Raw genomic sequence first — 23,006 nt, forward strand, 5'->3', positions numbered from 1 at the left:
GCAGTCCTATAGTGGGAGAGTCTAGGACCTGATGGCACGGCCTCAGAATAGAAGGATGTCTTTTTAGGACAGAGATGAGGAGGAAATTTTTTTAGCCCAGGAGTCCAGGATCAGGCATGATGGAATGGCGAAAGGCTGAATGGCCTAATTCTCCTCCTAGCTCTGGGCTGTGAAGCTTACAGTCCACATGAAAGAGGTTTCTCTACATTTGTAATGGTGCAGTATTTGCACATCTGTGTAAAGTAAGCCAAGCATCAACTGCAAGATGTTTTTCATGTCCCTATGGTACAATGTTGTACCGTGTCGTCTGTGGAGGATGCAAGACAACAGATTTTAAAAGACACCAAAGAAATGCATGTTGCTTGAACTGTTTTGCAGTAGTACTGACGAATAAACGGTCCCTGGACATTACACTAAAACAAAGCGACTGAGGTGGTCTGACTAAAGTCAGGAGTTTCCAACCTGGCATCCACGGACCCCTCACCATGTGTGCGAGTGAGACCAAGACTTTCGCATGGTACTGTAGTAATTTTATGTATTGCACTTTACTGCTGACACACAAAAAAACAAATTTCATGATATATGTGAGTGATGATAAACCTAATTCTGATAATGGGATAAACAACACACACAAAATGCTGGTGGAACACAGCAGGCCAGGCAGCATCTATAGGGAGAAGCGCTGTTGACGTTTCGGGCAGAGACCCTTCGTCAGGACTAACCGTAGTCCTGACGAGAGTCTCTGCCCGAAAGACTTTTGGTTAGTCCTGACGAAGGGGCTCGGCCCGAAACGTTGACAGTGCTTCTCCCTATAGATGCTGCCTGGCCTGCTGTGTTCCACCAGCATTTTGTGTGTGTCGTCGTTTGGATTTCTAGCATCTGCAGATTCCTCGTGTTTACTCTGATAATAGGATAATGGGTCTCATGGACTGACAGTGGGAAGGGGGCAGGGAAAGAGGGAATCATGGTTGGGGAAAGGGGAAAGCAGAGGGAAGCACCAGAGAGACATTTCGTAATGATCAATAAACCGATTGTTTGGAATCAAATGACATCGCCTGGTGTCTCAGGGCTGGGGGTGTCTGCCCCCACCCCGGCATTCCTTTTCTGCCACCTGTCCCACACCCCTCCTGCGGCACTCCACCCTCACCATTTCCAGCATCCTTTGCTCCCGCCAGATTTACAAACTTGCTCTCTGCCCCATGTTGACAAATACAGTACTGTGCAGAAGTCTGAGGCACCCTGGTTACATATATGTGCCTCAGACTTTTGCAAAGTACTGTATCTATCCAATGAATTTGCAAATCTCACACTGGCCTCCAGTATTAATTGCATCATACTGTATATTTAGAAGTGCTTAGCATCTGCGATCAATACTTTTGGATAGAATCTCCGGCCTCTTTAATGTGGAAATAATGCACGTGACATAGCAACCAAGCACACTTCTATCGGAGCTGGGTAGAGTGGCAGAAGCATCCTTCCCCAATGGGGGAGATCGCGGGCTGGTTGACTGAGGATGTTCACCACACCCGAACTCATTCTCAAGCACTCCCCAACAAGAACTTTTGAGTACTTATCAGGAACAAAGGCAGCTTGGTGAATATTACTCTCCCCCCCCCCCCCCGATAAATGGCAGCAAGTCAAGGAGACAGGAATGCACTAACCCAATGGACACAAATGAATCAGAACTTGGCCACCTTTGGCCTACAAGGAAAAGTTTTGCTGTGCAAGAACAGAACTAGTAACCCAGTTTCTTTCTTCACAAATGCTGCCTAACTGTCTGAGTATTTCTAATATTTTGCATTTTCTGATCTGTACACCTCCGTTCCAGGGAGCTGGCTCACTGAATATTTGAGACACCGTGCTTCAGGACTTTGTCACAAACACGCAATCTTCAAATATGATCCAGAGAACTAAACACATAACGAAACAGACAAATCAGGTAGAATATTTCAAACTGATTGTTATCCCACATTACATAGTAGGGCTTTTACTGGATTCCATTTAATTTGCCAATTCACACTTCACAAAACCTTCTATTTATTTATTTAGAGATGCAGTGTGGAACTGGCCCTTGCGAGTCACTGAGCTGTGCCACCCAGCCTAATCACAGGACAATTTACAATGACCAATTGATACGTCTTTGGACCGTGCACCTGGAGGAGCCCCCCCCCCCCCCACACACACACACACACACACACACACACAGGGAGGACGTACAAACTTCCTTACAGAGGACACCGGAATTGAACTCTGAACTCCGACCCCCACAGTTGTAACGGGTAACTGATTACTGAGCAATTTATTCCAAAAGACAATCTGCAGGTGTCTAGAGTTGATCAACAATCCTAGGTATGAGATTTGAAGTTAGGCTATGATCAATACATCATTTTTAATACTTACAGTTGCCAGTCTCAATACGTTGAAAAGTATATTCAGGATCACTGTGTATGTCAATGATCCCTCCCATCTGTTCAACAATGTTTTTGACCCTCTACCGTCAGGTACTAGGTATTTAGGACAGGAATGGTCAGGATGGGAAACAGCTTCTCCCCCCAAGGCCATAAGACTTCTGAACTCCCTACCACCACCCAGGTCTCATCACACCAGCAGCGTTATACTGTTCACTTTTTGACTTGTGTCGTAAATGCACCTTATTTGTTACTTTATTTGAGGTACTGTTACTGTGTATGTACATGTCCATGACCAGTGAGCCACATCACCCAGCAACCCTCTGATCCAACACCAGCCTAATCACAGGCCCAATTAACCTAGTCACTAGTACGTCTTTGCACTGTGCAAGGGAATCTGAGCACCCAGCAGAAACCCACAGGCAGACAGGAAGAAGGTACAAACGTTCTTACAGAGGATGCCGGAAGTGAACTCCGAACTCTGACGTCGCGAGCTGTAACAGCATTGCACTAACCACTAGAGCACTGTGTCGCTAACATTGATGCATGTAAGTGGAAATTCCATTACACACGTGGGGAAACTTCTTCATCCAGAAAGTGCTGAGCGTGAAATGAGCTGGCAGCATGACTGTGGATGCCATTTCAATTGCAACATTTAAGTGAGGTTTGGATGGATGCATGGATGGGAAGGGGTATAGGTGCAGGTCAAAGGGACAAGGTAGGTTAAATGGTTCGGCACATACTGGATGGGCCGAAGGGCCTGTTTCTGTGCTGTACTTTTCTGATTTTGTCTTATTCATCTTGTATTTAATAAGTATTTAACTGTACAGTATTTGTGAGATCAAAGGGCCTTTACACCCCATGGATTAATCCGTGAGTGTGTGCAAAGGCAATCTTCTTTAAATGGAGTGAATTAACTTTGTATATTGAGAATGAATTAAAAATTTTCTTGTCAATAATTTCATGATTTGAAGATTTTTCTTTTTTGCAGATTTCTCCTCACATCAGCCTAAGGCAAGGGTTTCCAACCTGGGTTCCACAGGGCCCTTGCTTAGTGGCATTGGTCCATAAAACCCCTGTAAGTATACCCCTCTCCTTGGTGTACCTGCAGAATACAGGTCTTGGAGCTGTAGGTATCTGGAACAATCACACCCCAGAGGAAGCCACCACAGACCTGAATGCATGTGAATGCCAGTATATAAAAAGACAAAATGCCCATACCATCTCAAACAGGCGGTTATACTGAGAAGGACTGGCACCCTTGATGGGTGATGTAGGTATTATAGAGCAACACTCCACAATAAAAGCAGTGCCCTGCCATTAGGGAGTACGGATTGGAAAGCAAAAAAACTTTTTAAAAAATTATATGATTCTTACCAAGGCAATTCTACCCTTCTTTCCTCTTGCTATCATTACAAAGCGAAAGCCGAGTAAAACAGGCTGCCCACAAAGATCCCAGATCTTTGGTCTATTTACAAATCCACGTGTTCAGTCTCACTCCTGGACGGCGGCTTCAGCCCACAACCTCCTTTGGGTCCGCACCATCGCAGGTGGGGCCTGTCCCAGAGTTTGTTTTCTAGGGATGGGAGGCACCTTGACTGTCTTGCTCATTTCCTGAAGAGCTGCTGTCAGACTCGGCTTCCACTGCGTCCTCTTCGTTCTTCTTTTTCAACCGCTGTCTAATGACCTGCAGCCGACTCAGTAAGGTCTGGTAATCAAAATGACCTCGCCTCTCTCCAAAGGGATCCTACAAGAGGCAGAAGAATATGGTCAGTATTTTACAGTGAGAATTCCAAATGACCACCATTATCAACAAATACACACTTTGAACAGTCACGAGAGCACAAGGCGGTAAGGACTGACGAGGCCATCTTGTGGGGCAAAGGTCAAAGTACCCTTATGTCACCAGATACAACCCTGAGATTCAGAGTAAAACAGAGAAATACAATAGAATTAATGAAAATCTACAAAGACTGACAAACAACCAATATGCAAAAGACAAACTGTGCAAATAATAAATAATACTGAGAATATGAGTTGTCCAGTCCTTGAAAGTGAGTCTGTAGGTTGTAGAATCAGTTCAGGGTTGAGGTGAGTGAAGTTGTTCACGTTGGTTCAGGAGCCTGATGGCTGTAGGGTAGTAGCTGTTTCTGAACCTGGCGGTGTGAGACTTAATAATAAATAAACAATACTTTATTTGGGGCAGAGCGGTAGTGTAGCGATAAACGCAACGCTATTACAGCATTAGTGACTGCCTCAGTTCAATTACTGCCTGTGTCTGTAAGGAGTTTCGACGTTCTCCCCACGATCGCATGCGTTTCCTTGGGGTTTTCTCCAGCAGTCCAAGAGCGTACCGGTTAGTAGGTTAATTGATCACATGGATGTAATTGGGCAGCGTGGGCTTATTGGGCCAGAAGAGCCTGTTACTGTGCTGTGTCTCTATATTAACAAAATAGTAATACTAAGAACATGAATTATAGAGTCCCTGAAAGTGAATCTGTAGGTTGTGGAATCAGTTCAGAGTTGAGGTGAGTAAAGTTATCTACATTGGTTCAGAAACCTGGTGATTCAGGGGTAATATCTGTTCCTGAATCTGGTGGTGTGGGTCCTGAGGCTCCTGTACCTCCTTCCTGATGGTTGAGGGGTAATATCTGTTCCTGAACCTGGTGGTGTGGGACCTGAGGCCCTTGTACCTCCTTCCTGATGGTTGAGGGGTAATAACTGTTCCTGAACCTAGTGGTGTGGGTCCTGAGGCTCCTGTACTTCCTTCCTGATGGTTGAGGGGTAATAACTGTCCCTGAACCTGGTGGTATGGGTCCTGAGGCTCCTGTACCTCCTTCCTGATGGTTGAGGGGTAATATCTGTCCCTGAACCTGGTGGTGTGGGACCTGAGGCTCCTGTACCTCCTTCCTGATGGTTGAGGGGTAATAACTGTTACTGAACCTGGTGGTGTGAGACCTGAGACTCCTGTACCTCCTTCCTGTTGGTTGAGGGGTAATAACTGTTCCTGAACCTGGTGGTGTGGGACCTGAGGCTCCTGTACCTCCTTCCTGATGGTTGAGGGGTAATAACTGTTCCTGAACCTGGTGGTGTGAGACCTGAGGCTCCTGTACCTCCTTCCTGATGGTTGAGGGGTAATAACTGTTCCTGAACCTGGTGGTGTGAGACCTGAGGCTCCTGTACCTCCTTCCTGATGGTTGAGGGGTAATAACTGTTCCTGAACCTGGTGGTGTGAGACCTGAGGCTCCTGTGCCTCAGTTGCAAAGAGAGTTGTTTAGTCCCAGGTTGAATTGTTTGGAGATGAGTTTACTTAGAATTAGAGTACTTTAATTATAATAAATGGAGTCAATTTTGATGAAGTAATGAAATGTAAAGAGGGAAATGCAGTTGATATGGTATAAATGAACTTTCAAAAGGTATTTAATTAAATTGATACACAAGAGATCCAGTGAAGTCTTGAGCAACACACAAACAAAATGCTGGAGGAATTCAGCAGGTCAGGCAGCATCTATGACCATTAGACCAAACACCATACAGTGTTCACCCCTCCCTCCCTCCCCCCAGAAGTTTTCATGTTTTATTATTTTACAATATTGAATCACAGTGAATTTAATTTGGCTTTATTTTACACTGATCAGGAAAGACTCTTTCAAGTCAATGTGAAAACAGATCTCTACAAAGTGATCTAAATTACAAATTTAAAACACAAAATAACTGATTGCATAAGTATTCACCCCCCCCCCCAATATAGCAACAAAGAAAACCTACAGCACAATACAGGCCCTTCAGCCCACAAAGCTGTGTTGAACATGTCTTTACCTTAGAAATTACCCAGGGTTCCCAAAGCCCTCTATTTTTCTGAGCTCCATGTACCTGTCCAGGAGTCTCTTAAAAGACCCTATCGTATCCGCCTCCACCACCATCACTGCTGGCAGCCTATTCCACGCACTCACCACTCTCTGAGTAAAAAACTTACCCCTGGCATCTCCTCTATAACAACTTCCAAGCACCTTAAAACTGTGCCCTCTCGTGATAGCCATTTCTATGGTTTCCACACCCTTCCTGTAGTGAGACGGCCAGAACTGAGCACAGTACTCCAAGTGGGGTCTGACCAGGGTCCTATATAGCTGCAACATTACTTTTCGGCTCTTAAACTCAATCCCATGATTGATGAAAGCCAATGCACGGTATGCCTTCTTAACCACAGAGTCAACTGCGTAGCAGCTTTGAGTGTCTTATGGACTCGGAACCCAAGATCCCTCTGCTCCTCCACACTGCCAAGAGTCTTACTATTAATACTATATTCTGCCATATTTGACCTACCAAAATGAACCACCTCGCACTTATCTGGGTTAAACACCACCTGCCACTTCTCAGCCCAGTTTTGCATCCTATCAATGTCCCGCTGTAACCTCTAACAGCCCTCCACACGATCCACACAACACCTCCAACCTTTGTGTCATCAGCAAATTTAATAACCCATCCTCCACTTCTTCATCCAGGTCATTTATAAAAATCACGAAGAGTAGGGGTTCCAGAACAGATCCCTGAGGCACACCAATCTCCAGGTCACCGACTACCATGCAGAATATGACCCATCTACAACCACTCTTTGCCTTCTGGATCCACAAGCTAGTTCTGGATCCACAAAGCAATGTCCACTAGGATCCCATGCCTCCTTACTTTCTCAATAAGCCTTGCTTATACCTTGTCAAATGCTTTGCTGAAATCCATATACACTACATCAACTGCTCTACCTTCATCAATGTGTTTAGTCACATCCTTAAAAAATTCAATAAGGCATGACATGCTGACTACTCCTAATCATATTAAGCCTCTCTAAATGTTCATAAATCCTGCCTCTCAGGATCTTCTCCATCAACTTACCAACCACTGAAGTAAGATTCACTGGTCTATAATTTCCTGAGCCATCTCTACTCCCTTTCTTGAATAAGGGAACAACATCCGCAACCCTCCAATCCTCCGGAACCTCTCCCGTCCCCATTGATGATGCAAAGATCATCGCCAGAGGCTCAGTAATCTCCTCCCTCGCCTCCCACAGTAGCCTGGGGTACATCTCATCCATCCCAGCGACTTATCCAACTTGATGCTTTCCAAAAGCTCCAGCACATCCTCTTTCTTAATATCTACATGCTCAAGCTTCTCAGTCCGCTGTAATTCATCCCTACAATTGCCAAGATCCTTTTCCGTAGCAAATACTGAAGCAAAGTATTCATTAAGTACCTCTGCTATCTCCTCCGGTTCCATACACACTTCCCCATTGTCACACTTGATAGGTCCTATTCTCTTACATCTTATCCTCTTGCTCTTCACATACTTGTAGAATGTCTTGGGGTTCTCCTTAATCTTGTCTGCCAAGGCCTTCTCATGGCCCCTTCTGGCTCTCCTAATTTCTTTCTTAAGCTCCTTCCTGATATCCTTATAATCTTCTAGATCTATTTAATTACCTGGTTTTTTAAACCTTTCGTAAGCTCTTCTTTTCTTCTTGACTAGATTTACAGTAGCCTTTGTACACCACGGTTCCTGTACCCTACCATCCTTTCCCTGTCTCATTGGAATGTACCTATGCAGATCCCCACACAAATATCCCCTGAACATTTGCCGCATCTCTTCCATACATTTCCCTGAGAACATTGTTCCTCAATTTATGCTTCCAAGTTCCTGCCTGATAGCCTCATTTTTCCCCTTACTTCAATCAAACACTTTCCTAACTTGTCCGTTCCTATCCCTCTCCAATGCTTTGGTAAAGGAGATAGAATTATGATCACTATCTCCAAAATACTCTCCCACTAAGAGATCTGACACATGACCAGGTTAATTTCCCAATACCAGATCAAGTCTAGCCTCTCCTCTTGTAGGCCTATCTACATATTGTGTCAAGAAACCTTCCTGAACACATCTAATAAACTCCACCCCATCTAAACACCTTGCTCTAGGGACATGCCAATCAATATTTGTGAAATTAAACTCTCCCACCACAACAACCCAGTTATTATTACACCTTTCCATAATCTGTCTCCCTATCTGCTCCTCGATACCCCTGTTACTATTGGGTGGTCTATAAAAAACACCCAGTAAAGTTATTGACCCCTTCCTGTAGAAACTGACTCTGTAGACAATCCCTCCATGGCGTCAACCTTTTCTGCAGCCGTGACACTAACTCTGATCAACAGTGCCACAGCCCCACCTCCTTTACCTCCCTCCCTGTCCTTTCTGAAATATCTAAAGCTTGGCACTCACAAGTAACCATTCCTGCCCCTGAGCCATCCAAGTCTCTGTAATGGCCACAACATCATATTTCCAAGTACTGATCCACGCTCTAAGCTCACCCACTTTATTCATAACACTCCTCACATTAAAATAGACACATCTCAAGTCTTCGGTCTGAGCACATCCCTCTCTAACACCTGCCTAACCTTCTTCTCGCACCGCCTCCAAGCTTTCTCTGTTTGTGAGCCAACCGCCTCTTCCTCTGTTTCTTCAGTTCGGTTACCACCCCCCAACAATCCTAGTTTAAACTCTCCCCAGTAGCCTTAGCAAACCTCCCCGCCAGGATATTGGTCCTCCTGGGATTCAAGTGCAAACTGTCCTTTTTGTACAGGTCACACCTGCCCCAAAAGAGGTCCCAATGATCCAGAAATCTGAATCCCTGTCCCCTGCTCCAAAACCTCAGCCACTCATTTATCCTCCACCTCACTGTCTTCTTATATTCACTGTCACGTGGCACAGGCAATAATCCCGAGGTGACTATTTTTGTGATCCTGCTTCTGAACTTCCTTCCTAACTCCCTGTGGTCTGCTTTCAGGACCTCCTCCCTTTTCCTGCCTGTGTCATTGGTACCAATAGGTACTATGACCTCTGGCTGTTCTCCTTCCCACTTCAGGATATTGTGGACGCGATCAGAAACATCCGGACCATGGCATCTGTGCTTCTTTCCTGCGTCCACTGAATCGCCTGTCTGACCCTCTAACTATAGAGTCCACTATCACTGCTGCTATGTTCTTCCTTTCCCTACCCTTCTGAGCCACAGGGCCGGACTCTGTTGCTTCCCCCAGGTACCATTTTATAGGCACTGTAAGACAGGGGAGCAGAATTAGGCCATTCTGTCCATCCAGTCTACTCCACCATTCTGTTATGGTTGATTTATTATCCCTCTCAATCGCATTCTTCTGTCTTCTTTGTGTAACCTTTGATGCCCTAATGACAAATCTATCAACCTCTGCTTCAAATATTCCCAATGACTTGGCTTCCACAGCCACCTTTGGCAATGAATTCCACAGATTCACCACTCTCTAGCTAAAGATATTCATCTCTGTTCTAAATGGAGGTCTTCTATTCTGAAACTGTGTCCCTGGTCCTAGACTCCTCCACTACAGGAAACATCTTCCAAATGCACTCTATCTAGGCTATTCAATAGGTTTCAATGAGGTGTCCCCCTCATTCTCCTAAACAGTGAGTACAAGCCCAGAGCCATCAGACATGTGAACACTTTCATTCCTGGCACCATTCTTGTGAACCTCTACTGGACTTTCTCCAATGCCCAATAAGATCATAAGACATAGGAGTAGAACTAGGCCATCTGGCCCATCGAGTCTGCTCCGCCATTCAATCATGGCTGATCCTTTTCTCTATCTCCTCCTCAAACCCAGTTCCCAGCCTTCTCCCCGTAATTTTTGATGCCGTGTCCAATGAAGAACCTATCAATCTCTGCCTTAAATACACCCAAAAACCTGGCCTCTACAGCTGCACGTGGCAACAAATTCCACTATTTCACCACCCTTTGGCTAAAGAAATTTCTCCGTATCTCTGTTTTGAAAGGGTGCCCCTCCATCCTGAGGCTGTGCCCTCTTGTCCTAGACTCTCACCATCCTTTCTACATCTACTCTGCCTAGGCCTTTCAACATTCAAAAGGTTTCAGTGAGATCACCTCTCATCCTTCTGAATTCCAGTGAGTACAGACCCAGAGCCATCAAATGGTCCTCGTATGTTAACCCTTTCATTCCTGGAATCATTCTTGTGAACCTCCTCTGAACCCTCTCCAATATCAGCACTTCTAAGATAAGGAGCCCAAAACTTTTCACAATACTCAAGGTGAGGCCTCACCAGGGCTTTGTAAAACCTCAGCATCACATCCCTGCTCTTGTATTCTAGACCTCTTGAAATGAATGCTAACATGGCATTTGCCTTCCTCACCCCCGACTCAACCTGCAAGTTCAGCTTCAGGGTGTTCTGCACAAGGACTCCCAAGCCCCTCTGCATCTCAGATTCCTGGATTTTCTCCCCGTTTAGAAAATAGTCCACACATTTATTTCTACTATCAAAATGCATGACCATGCATTTTCCAACATTGTATTTCATTTGCCACTTCCTTGCCCATTCTCCTAATCTGTCTAAGTCTTTCTGCATCCTACCTGTTTCCTCAACCCTACCTGCCCCTCCACCAATCTTTATATCACCTGCAAACTTGGCAGCAAAGCCAACTATTCCATCATCTAAATCAGTGATATACAGCATTAGAAGGGTGGTCCCAACACCAACCCCTGCCGAATGCCACTGGTCACTAGCAGCCAACTAGACAAGGATCCTTTTATTCCCACTTGCTGCCTCCTATCAATCAATTAACGCTCTAACCATGTTAGTAACCTTCCTGTAATACAGTGCGCTCTTTCCTTGGTAAGCAGCCTCATGTGTGGCACCTTGTCAAAGGTCTTCTGGAAGTCCAAATATACAACACCCACTGCATCCCCTTTATCTATCCTACTTATAATCTTCGCAAAGAATTCAAGCAGGTTCATCAGGCGAGATTTTCCCTCAAGGAAACCATGCTGACTTTGTCCTATCTTGTCCTGTGTCACCAAGTACTCCATCACCTCATCCTTAACAATTGACTCTAACATCTTCCCAACCACTGAGGTCAGGCTAACCGGTCTATAATTTCCTTTCTGCTGCCTTCCTCCTTTCTTAAAGAGTGGAGTAACGTTTGCAATTGATAACTTGGTAAGCAGCCTCATGTGTTGCATGTTGTCAAAGCCCCATATCTCAGAAAGGATGTGCTGTCATTGAAGACAGTCCAGAGGAGGTTCACGAGAATGATTCCGGGAATTACAGGGTTAACATATGAGAAGCGTTTAGCAGCTTTGGACCTGTACTCTCTAGAATTTAGAAGAACGCGTGGGGATCTCATTGAAGCCTGCGGAATGTTGAAAGGACTGGATAGGGCCATAACATTGCCCTTTTGACATGCCTTTTCTATTTCCTGTTGTAACCTGTGGTGCACCTCCCAGCCACTGTTGGGAGGCCTGTATATAACTGCCATCAACATCCTTTTACCCTTCCAGTTTCTTAACTCAACTCACAAGGATTCAACATCTTCTGATCCTTTGTCATATCTTTCTACTGCCATTTTTTTTTTAACCAGCAGAGCCATACCACCCCCTCTGCCTACCTCCCTATCCCTCTGATATAATGTGTAACCTTGGACGTTCAGCTCCCAACTGCAACCATCCTTCAGCTGTGATTCAGCCAAACATACCTGTTATACCTGGCAATCTGTAATATTGCAACAAGATCATCCACAAAAGGACTGGATGGTTTGGAGTTTGTAAAATGTGTGCAGGATAGTTTTTTGCAGCAATAGATAGAGGAACCAACTAGAGAAGGAGCAGCGTTGGATCTCCTGTTAGGGAATGAGATAGGTCAGGTGATGGAGGTATGTGTTGGGCAGCACTTTGGGCCCAATGATCACAATGCCATTAGTTTCAATATAATTATGGAGAAGGATAGGACTGGACCCAGGGTTGAGAATTTTTGATTGGAGAAAGGCTAACTTTGAGGAGATGCGAAAGGATTTAGAAGAGTGGATTGGGACAATTTGATTATTGGGAAGGATGTTATAGAGAAATGGAGGTCATTTAAAGGTAAATTTTTGAGGGCACAGAATCTTTATGTTCCTGTCAGGTTGAAAGGAAAGGTTAAAAGTTTGAGAGAGCCATGGTTTTCAAGGGATATTGGAAACTTGGCTCGGAAAAAGAGGGAGATCTACAATAAATATAGGCAGCATGGAGTAAATGTGGTGCTCGAGGAATATAAAGAATGTAAAAAGAATCTTAAGAAAGAAATTAGAAAAGCTAAAAGATATGTGGTTGCTTTGGCAAGTGAGGTGAAAATAAATCCAAAGGGTTTCTACAGTTATATTAATAGCAAAAAGATAGTGAGGAATACAATTGGTCCCTTAGAGAAACAGTGTGGACAGCTATGTGTGGAGCCAAAAGAGATGGGGGAGATTTTGAACAATTTCTTCTCTTTGGAGAAGGATATTGAATTGTGTAAGGGAAGGGAAACAAGTAGGGTAGTTATGGAAACTACGATGATGCGTGGGGATCTCTGGGTCCTGACAGAATATTCCCTAGGACCTTGAGGGAAGTTAGTGTAGAAATAGCAGGGGTTCTGACAGAAATGTTTCAAATGTCATTAGAAACGGGGATGGTGCCGGAGGATTGGCATATTGCTCATGTGGTTCCATTGTTTAAAAAGGGTTCTAAGAGTAAACCTAGCAATTATCGGCCTGTAAGTTTGACGTCAGTGGTGGGTAAAATAATGGAAAGTATTCTTAGAGATGGTATATATAATTATCTGGATAGACAGGGTCTGATTAGGAAAAGTCAACATGGATTTGTGCGTGGAAGGTCATGTTTGACGAATCTTATTGAATTTTTTGAAGGGGTTACTAGGAAAGTTGACGAGCGTAAAGCAGTGGATGTTGTCTATATGGACTCCAGTAAGGCCTTTGACAAGGTTCCACACGGAAGGTTAGTTAGGAAGGTTCAATCATGAGGAATTAATATTGAAGTAGTAAAATGGATTCAACAGTGGCTGGATGGGAGATGCCAGAGAGTACTGGTGGATAACTGTTTGTCAGGTTGGAGGCCGGTGACTAGTGGTGTGCCTCAGGGATCTGTACTGGGTCCAATGTTGTTTGTCATATACATTAATGATCTGGATGATGGGGTGGTAAATTGGATTAGTAAGTATGCAGATGATACTAAGGTAGGTGGCATTGTGGTTAATGAAGTAGGTTTTCAAAGCTTGCAGAGAGATTTAGGCCAGTTAGAAGAGTGGGCTGAAAGATGGCAGATGGAGTTTAATGCTGATAAGTGTGAGGTGCTACATTTTGGTAGGACTAATCAAAATAGGACATACGTGGTAAATGGTAGGGCATTGAAGAATGCAGTAGAACAGAGTGATCGAAGAATAATGGTGCAGAGTTCCCTGAAGGTGGAATCTCATGTGGATAGGGTGGTGAAGAAAGCTTTTGGTACGCTGGACTTTATAAATCAGGGCATTGAGTATAGGAGTTGGGATGTAATGTTAAAATTGTACAAGGCCAGATTTGGAGTATTGTGTACAGTTCTGGTCACCGAATTATAGGAAAGATGTCAACAAAATAGAAAGAATATAGAGAAGATTTACCAGAATGTTACCTGTGTTTCTGCACCTAAGTTACAGAGTTGAACAAGTTAGGTCTTTAATCTTTGGAGCGTAGAAGGTTGAGTGGGGACTTGATAGAGGTATTTAAAATTATGAGGGGGATAGTGTTGACGTGGATAGGCTTTTCCCATAGCGTGTAGGGGAGATTCAAACAAGAGGACATGAGTTGAGAGTTTGGGGGCAAAAGTTTAGGAGTAACACAAGGGGGAACTTCTTTACTCAGAGAGTGGGAGCTGTGTGGAACGAGTTTCTAGCAGAAGTGGTAGAGGCAGGTTCAATTTTGTCATTTAGAAAAAAATTGGATAGGTATATGGACAGGAAAGGAATGGAGGGTTATGGGCTGAGTGCAGGTCAGTGGGAATAGGTGAGAGTAAGCGTTTGGCACGGACTAGAAGGGCTGAGATGGCCTGTCTCCGTGCTGTACTTGTTATATGGTTATACTACATGCATTTAAATACAACACCTTAAGTACCCCATATTTGCTATCCTTACTGACTCTGCATCCCTAATGATTTGATACTCAGCCTGTCGGCTGCATCTAAGTTCCATCACCTGCTATTTTTACCTTTTTTTTTTAAACCATCGGTCCTTTCCTGAGTCTCTTCACTCCAGTTCCCACCCCTCTGCAAAGTTAGTTTAAGCTGTCCCCAACAGCTCTAACAAACCTGCCTGTGAGAATATTGGTCCCCCTTGGGTTCAGTGCAACCCGTCACTTTTGAACAGGTCATACCTCCCCCAGAAGAGATCCCAATTATCCAAGAACCTGAAGCCCGCCTCCTGCACCAGCTTCTCAGCCACACATTTATCTACCAAATCATCCTGTTTCCACCCTCACTGACACGTGGCACAGGCAGCAATCCAGAAATTACTACCTGGGAGGTCCTGCTTCTCAGCTGTCTACTTAGCTCTCTAAATTCTCTCTTCAGGACCTCATTGCTTTTCCTTCCTATGCCACTGGTACCAATCTGTACCAAAACATCTGGCTGCTCCCCCCTCTCTGCAAAATGTTGTGGGCACAATCTGAGACATCCCTGACCCTGGCGCCTGGGAGGCAACATACCATCCGGGTGTCCCATTCATGTCCACAGAATCTCCCGTCTGTTCCCCTCACTTTCGAGTCCCCTATCACTACCGCCCCCTTCTTCTCTCTTTCCATTCTGCACCACCGATCCATGCTCAGTACCTGTAACCCGGTCGCTGTGGCATTCTCCTGGGAGGTCAGCCCCCACAACAGTATCCAAAGCAGTATACTTGTTTTTGAGGGGAATGGCCGCAGGGGGCTCTGCTGTCACTGCCTATTTCCATTTCCCCTGACGGTCACCCTGTTACTCGCCTTCGGGGTGACTACCTCCCTGTAACTTTGATCAATTATATCCTCATTCTCCCATGCAAGCTGAAGGTCATCCAGCTGCTGCTCCAGATCCCTAACATGGTCTTCAAGGAGCTGCAGCCGGATGCACTTCACGCAGATGTAGTTCCCCAGGACACCCTGGTTCTCCAAGTTCTCCAACATCCAGCACGAAGAGCACACCGCAGCTATTTAAATGGTACAGTAAGAGAAGGAAAATAAAAAACAGAAAGAAACCTTAACAGACACTTTACCTGAACTGACGCCTCTTTTTGAGTCAAAGCCGGTCACTTCTACTCTTGCCACTGGCCTACTCCTGACAACAGTCACTCTGCTTATCCCTTCTACACTTTTATTTAGTTCGTAGAGCTGTATAATGGATAAATGCTCTTGAAGTGATCCATCACAGGCAGAGCCCTCACCACCATTGAGCACATCTACTCGGAGCATTGTAGCAGGAAAGCAGCATCCATCGTCAAGGAACCCCACCGTCCAGACCATACTCTCTTCTCACTGGGGAAGGAGGTACAGGAGCCTCAGGGCCCATATGACTGGGTTCAGGAACAGTTATTACCTTTCAACCATCAGGAAAGAGGTACAGGAGCCTCAGGACCCACACCACCACCTTCAGGAACACTTATCACCCCTCAACCATCAGGAAGGAGGTACAGGAGCCTCAGGACCCACACCACCAGGTTCAGGAACACTTATCACCCCTCAACCATCAGGAAGGAGGTACAGGAGCCTCAGGACCCACACCACCAGGTTCAGGAACAGTTATTACCCCTCAACTGTCAGGAAGGAGGTACAGGAGCCTCAGGACCCACACCACCAGGTTCAGGAATAGTGACTACCCCCCTCAACCATCGGGCTCCTGAACCAGCATGGAAAACTTCACTCACCTCACCACTGAACTCACCCTACAGACTCATTTTCAAGGTCTCTGCAATGTCCTCAGTATTATTTACTTATTATTTGTTTTCTTTACATTTGCACACTGTGTGCTTTTTTATTGATTCTGTTCTATTTCTTTGTTTTACTGTGAATGCCTGCAAGAAAATGAATCTCAGGATGTACATGGTGATATATTCATACTTTGATAAAAAAAATACTTAAGACTTTGAGTTATAAGGCAGTATTTTCTCTCAGAGAATGGCGAATCTCTAGCTGTGAAGAACTATTTGCACAGGGAAGGTTCAGAGGATTTACCAGCCACTTTCCAGGCTGCACTGCTCCTTGATACAAACATGGGTGTAATCATGTATTGCTAAGGAAGGGAAATGTAATGTTAGCATTCATTTCAAGAGGACAACAAGAGAATATAAAAGTAGGATTGAATGCTGAAGCTTTTTAGGGCACTGGTCAGACTGCACTTGGAGTATTGAGAGCAGTTTTGGGGCTCTAATCTAAGGAAGGATGTGCTGGTATTGGACAGAGTCCAAAGGGGTTCACAAGAATTATCCTAGGAATGAAAGGGTTAACATACGAGGAGCACTTAATCACTCTGACCCTATACACATTGGGGTTTAGAAGAAAGAGGGGGGAAATGGCACCTAACGGCGACTCCTTTGTTTGCATCTTCGGAAACAGCTCTTCTTCCATCTCTACTCTTCCCCCTTAGGATTCTTTTGAAGACCCTGACCTGGAGTTACACGCTGACTTCAGTTTCTTGCGGGAACGGGACCCGCTCAGCTCTCAGGGTTTCACGACTGGCCGTTATTCAATATGCCAAGGATGCGGTCTAGGAGATGAGCTCACCTTCGGAGTTCCAGGATCTTGTGGTTCTGGAGACGGGCAGAACGAAGGTCAGTGCCTCTGCAGGAATCCAGTGTGTCGTGGGAGACGGAAGATCGTAAGCAGTGAGCTGGCTGTGTGCCCAGAGACCTGAGTTCTTTGGGCACAGAGCTCGGAAAAAGCAACGCAACAGACTTTTGACATCATAAATCAGTGAATTGTTTGTTATGCCTCCCCTCTTGCTGTGAAACAGAGACATCTCTTTTCCCCTTATTAGAGGGAGAGCCTGTGGTATGCCGAATACTGGGTGAACGAGTAGTCCTGGGGGGGGGGGGGGGGGTACTACAAGCCTGAGTAGCTTGGTGGTGAGTGTGGATTTTATTTTGCTGATGGGGGATGGGGGAGGGGGGGCTGTTGCATTGTTGCTGCTTACGCGTGGGAGGGGGAGCTGGGGGGGCTTTGGGGTGCTAACATTTAACTGTCATTCATTCTTTGGGGGCACTCCTGTGTTTTTGTGGATGGTTATGAAGAAAAGGTATTTCAGGATGTATATTGTATACTTTTCTCTGACATTAAATGTACCTTTGAAACATTGAAAGACAAGACAGAGCGGATGTGGAGAGGATGTTTCATATAGTAGAGCAGTCTAGGACCAGAGGACACAGATAGAGTGGATGTGGAGAGGATGTTTCCTATAGTGGGAGAGTCTAGGACCAGAGGGCACAGATAGGGTGGATGTGGAGAGGATGTTTCCTATAGTGGGGGAGTCTAGGACCAGAGGATACAGATAGAGTGGATGTGGAGAGGATGTTTCCTATAGTGGGGCAGTCTAGGAGCAGAGGACACAGATAGAGTGGATGTGGAGAGGATGTTTCCTATAGTGGGGGAGTCTAGGACCAGAGGACACAGATAGAGTGGATGTGGAGAGGATGTTTCGTATAGTAGAGCAGTCTAGGACCAGAGGACACAGATAGGGTGGATGTGGAGAGGATGTTTCCTATAGTCTAGGACCAGAGGGCACAGATAGGGTGGATGTGGAGAGGATGTTTCCTATAGTGGGGGAGTCTAGGACCAGAGGATACAGATAGAGTGGATGTGGAGAGGATGTTTCCTATAGTGGGGCAGTCTAGGAGCAGAGGACACAGATAGAGTGGATGTGGAGAGGATGTTTCCTATAGTGGGGGAGTCTAGGACCAGAGGACACAGATAGAGTGGATGTGGAGAGGATGTTTCGTATAGTAGAGCAGTCTAGGACCAGAGGACACAGATAGGGTGGATGTGGAGAGGATGTTTCCTATAGTCTAGGACCAGAGGACACAGATAGAGTGGATGTGGAGAGGATGTTTCCTATAGTGGGGGAGTCTAGGACCAGAGGACACAGATAGGGTGGATGTGGAGAGGACGTTTCCTATAGTAGGGGAGTCTAGGACCAGAGGACACAGACAGAGTGGATGTGGAGAGGGTGTTTCATATAGTAGAGGAATCTAGGACCAGAAGGCACAGCTCAGAATACAAGGACGCCCCTTTAGAACAGAGATGGACGAACTTCTTCAGCCACTGGATAGTGAATCTGCAGAATTCATCACCATAGATGGCCAAGGAGGCCAAATCATCAGATATGTTCAAAGAAGAGATGAACAGATTCTTGATTAGTAAAGGTGTGAAAGGTTACGGGAACAAAGGTTATGGGATTAAGGAGGATAATCAGTCAGCCATGATGGAATGGCAGAGCATACTTCATGAGCCAAATGGCCTAATTCTGCTCCTATGTCTACTGTTCAAGTGCTCCCCTTCCCAATGACAATGTCTCCAACACAGATGAGTGCAGGACTGAGAGATGACAACACATTTGGGAAGCGCGCTAGGAAGGGGTTAATATGGTTACTTTTAAACCTGTTATTGTTTTGCCACTGATTTCTCTTTGCAGTGGTTGCTAATGGCAGATTTTAGCTACACATTCAGAAAGCAGGAGTCAACCTCAGTCACTGCACCAATGAATCACTGACGGTTCTGAAGAAATGTTTGCATTGAGGGTTCAAAGGTTTATTTTATTGTCAAAGTATGAATGTACAACTCTGTTATCTGTCTTCTCCAGATAGCCATGAAATACAGAAAAAAAACCACAATCACAATAATAGACAAACACAATCTGCCTAAACCAATGACACACAAACCATTGCACTTTTCTTGTCTTTATTGAACACGTTGTTTGATCATTCACAGTCCAGGCTGGAAAAAGTATGTGAACACTTGTATTTAATAACTGATAAAACCTCCTTTAGTGGCAATAACCTCCACCAAACATTTCCTGTAGCTGCTGATCAGGCTTGCACAATGGTGAGGAGGAATTTCAGAACACTCCTCCATACAAAACTGTTTCAGTTCATCAATATTTCTGGGATACTTTGTATAAACAGCCCTCTTCAGGTCATGCCACAGCATCTTAATTTGGTTAAGGTCTGAACTATGAATTGGCCATTCCAAAACACAAATTTTCTTCTTTTTAAATCATTCTGTTGTTGATTTATTCTTGCGTTTCAAATCATTATCTTGCTGCATCCTTCAATGCATCTCTACACTTCTTCTTCTTCTAAGGCCCCCTGAAAGTTGTTTTGATCGAGGCATGGTGCACATAAACAGATCCTTCATGAGAAGAGTAGGTACCATAGGGCACCTCTACAACCCACACCTCCAATCTCATCTCATTGATTGGAACACCTGAGTCCAAATAGCTTTTGTAGAAGGCATTACCCCCAGAGAGTCACATACTCTGAACCTGGACTGTGATTGTTTAAATGGTCTACGCAGTATTGATGAGAAGTACAATTGTTTGTGTTTTATTAGTTTAGGCAGGTTGTGTTTGTCTATTATTGTGACTTGGATGAAGATCAGACTACATTTTATAAGTAACCAGTGCAAAAAATCAGGTAATTGCAAAGGGTTCACAAACTTTTTCTTGTAACTGTGCAATCCTGAGATTAATTTTTTTGTGGGCATACTCAATAGATCCATAAAATCACTGACTTGGGCGTTCAACCAGTGTGCAGAAGACAAACTGTGCAAATACAGAAAGAAATAATAATAAATATCAAGAACATGAGGTGAAGAGTCCTTGTGAGTCCATAAGTTGTGGAAACATTTCAATGAAGGGGGAAGTGAAATAGAGTGTAATTATCCCCTTTCGATCAGTATCTATGGAAATGAGTAAACAATACATGACTTGGGCTGTGAACCTTCATCTGGACTCATCAGAAAGAAGCAAAAAGGATGAGAAGAGGAAGTGAAATGGCCTCTGCAAACAGGGTTAAGGAAATTCCTGGAACCTTTTCTAAATACATTAGAAGCAAAAGGGTTGCTGGTTGGCCTCCTCAAGGTCGTCTGAATCAGAATAATTTACCAAAATGACTTGCCTCACCTAAAATATTCGAGATGGTCATGCACCAGATGTAAAATGGAGTCCAATTCTAATTATACAACCAAGATGATATCGTATTTGCAACTCCCCTGAGGAGGAAGGCCTGGTAACAAAGGTTGTTGCACATGCTGCAATCCGATAAGCACGGAAGATGAGAGTGGGAACAATTTAAGTGGAGGTGAAAGGCAAATGTACCAGATGTGGGAGAGGATTCGATGGGTGAGGGTGGATGAACCGGGGGGGGGGGGTGGGAGTGGAGGAGTAAAGGAAAAGGGAAGAAAACTGGAGGAATGAGAATAGATGGGAAAGGAAAGGGAAAAAGGAAAACAGTCTGAAGAATTTATCGTAAATTCAATGTTCAAAGAAAAGGTTGACGGTGGATACAGGAAAAGTGTCCAAGATAAAAGATTTAGGAATAACAAAAATCACAAAATACTACAGGAACTCAGCCAATCAGCAGCATTTATGGTGGGGATAAACAAAAGACATTCTGGATCGCGGCCCAAAACGTAAACCATAAGACATAGGAGCAGAATAAGGTAATTTGGCCCATCAAGTCTGCTCCGCCATCCAATCATGGCTGATCCTCATTTCCCCCCACTCCCCGGCCTTCTCCCCGTAACCTTTGATGCCATGTCCAATCAAGAACCTGTCAATTGCCGTCTTAGATACACCTAACGAGGAGCATGGAGTGAGTCAGGTGCATGTGAGTGTGGCTCCCGATTTTTATTGAAAATCTACCTGTTTATCTTTGCCGGATGCTCAAGATTACTGAATATTTAACATTGTGAACAACCTGGGACTTTGCTGGACACTGAACTGGCAAATAAAATGCACCTTCGAAGTTAAACTGGGGAAAAAGATAGTGAAGCCTCGAGCAAGAAAGCTGATGTTATGGTAATGGCGCCGTTGCACGGTGCTGTACCTGCGCTACCCGATGACCTGGAGAGGCTTCATTTAGTACTTCTTACTGACATGACGCAAGCGGTGCATTCTGCCCTAAAAAGAGAACTTGAAGATGCCTTGTCACCAGTGAATGCTGCCATGGAACAAATTATGTCCTATTACGAGTCGCACAATGAACGCATTCGTGAGGTTGAAGATGGCCTGAATGATTACAGTGACTGATTGGTGAGTGCTGAAGCCGCCACTGCAGCGTTGCAGAGCAAAAATGCATTACTGAGGGGAAGCTAGATGACCTCAAAAATCGGTCGCAGAGATCCAATTTGAGAGTGCTCGGCATTCCTGAAAATTTGGAAAGTTTGGACCCTATTAAATTTATGACCGAGTTTTTTGACGAAGTGCTGGGGACAAATCTCTTCCCAAGGCCACTCATGCTTTTGTGCGCTCACCGAGTCGGGCCTAAACTATCTGGCGCCCCCCCGAAGCCAAGCAAACGAGACCAAGAATGCTCCTGGTTCTCTTTCACTTCTTTCAAGATAAGCAATGCATCATCAATAGATAGAACTATATTTCCGCGGACATTGCGTGTTTTTTCATGAAGATTTTAGTGCGGAGCTGGGGAGAAAACGAGCAGCGTTCAAGGAGGTGAAATCTCTGCTTTACAAGAGAGGGGTCAGGTTCGGCCACTTGTATCCTGCCCGGCTCCGGGTCATCCATGAAGGTAAAAAGCATTATTTTGATACACCAGAAGCGGTCAAAGAGTTTTAAAATACACACCGGAGAGAAGAATAATGAGAAGAGCGATGACATTTTATTAGGTTATTCAAGCAGCATTGAAGGGGTCTCCCACTGAAGCAAACTTAATTTTCGCAATTCATTTCTTTGTTCATTTTTTCCAGTTTAATTTGTGGAATGCGATCCGGTCGAATTGCTATGCTGCAGAATCTGATTAACAAAAACTTTCAACCAGCAAAATATGAATATTTGGGATTTGCATCTCTGGTGTTTAGTTTCCTAGTTTTTTTTTGTTTTTAATGCTTTGCTTGACCTGAGTTATCTTTAGCCTATATACATTAAAGGTAGAAAAAACAATTGTACAAATTTTAAGGAGGGGAGCCACCGTAGATTAGAATGAAAATTTTGCTTGTATGGGGAATGCTTTGGAAGTTTTTTGTATACGATCATCCTCAGTTGGGGAGGTAGATCTAGGTCTAGTGCGTTAATTGTTTTTTCTTGTTGGTGTAAAGGGGCGGGGGGAGTGTTCTGGGGGATTACCATGGCAGCTTATTCTTTTGTGAGTTATGGATTGGCCAGACTTTCTTTTCATTGTGCGTTATTGTGTGCAGCTTGTGCCCTCGCACCATTTTGGATTGTGGGCCCTGTGTGTCTTTTGATCTGGTTAACATGAGTGCTGCTGACGGAGGCCACCCTGTGAGGGTTATTTCTTGGAATGTAAAGGGGTTCAATGGTCCTGTTAAGAGAGCTAAAGTTTTCTCTCATCTGAAACAATTAAAATTATACTATTTCTACAAGAGACTCACTTAAAAGTGGAAGACCATAATAGACTCCGTAAAGCATGGATTAGTCAGGTTTTTCATTCCATATTTAATAGCAGGTCCTGGGGGGGGGGGGGGGGGGGGTAATATTAATCACCAAAAGAATTCAGTTTACACCATCTGATGTAATCAGT

The 23,006-nt window shown here is 44.6% G+C and overlaps 1 protein-coding gene across 1 annotated transcript in view; it reads right to left on the bottom strand.

Moving 5' to 3' along the window:
- Positions 1-2,193: 2,193 nt before the first annotated feature.
- Positions 2,194-23,006, bottom strand: part of ube2z (ubiquitin-conjugating enzyme E2Z) — a 70,433-nt gene continuing 49,620 nt past the window's right edge. The window contains exon 7 of the mRNA XM_059962398.1: positions 2,194-4,155. Coding sequence (XP_059818381.1) covers positions 3,985-4,155 — 171 coding nt within the window. The 3' untranslated portion in view covers positions 2,194-3,984. The remainder of the gene's footprint in view (positions 4,156-23,006) is intronic.

The sequence above is a fragment of the Hypanus sabinus genome, unplaced genomic scaffold (assembly GCF_030144855.1).
Source record: "Hypanus sabinus isolate sHypSab1 unplaced genomic scaffold, sHypSab1.hap1 scaffold_673, whole genome shotgun sequence".
Classification (NCBI taxonomy): domain Eukaryota; kingdom Metazoa; phylum Chordata; class Chondrichthyes; order Myliobatiformes; family Dasyatidae; genus Hypanus; species Hypanus sabinus.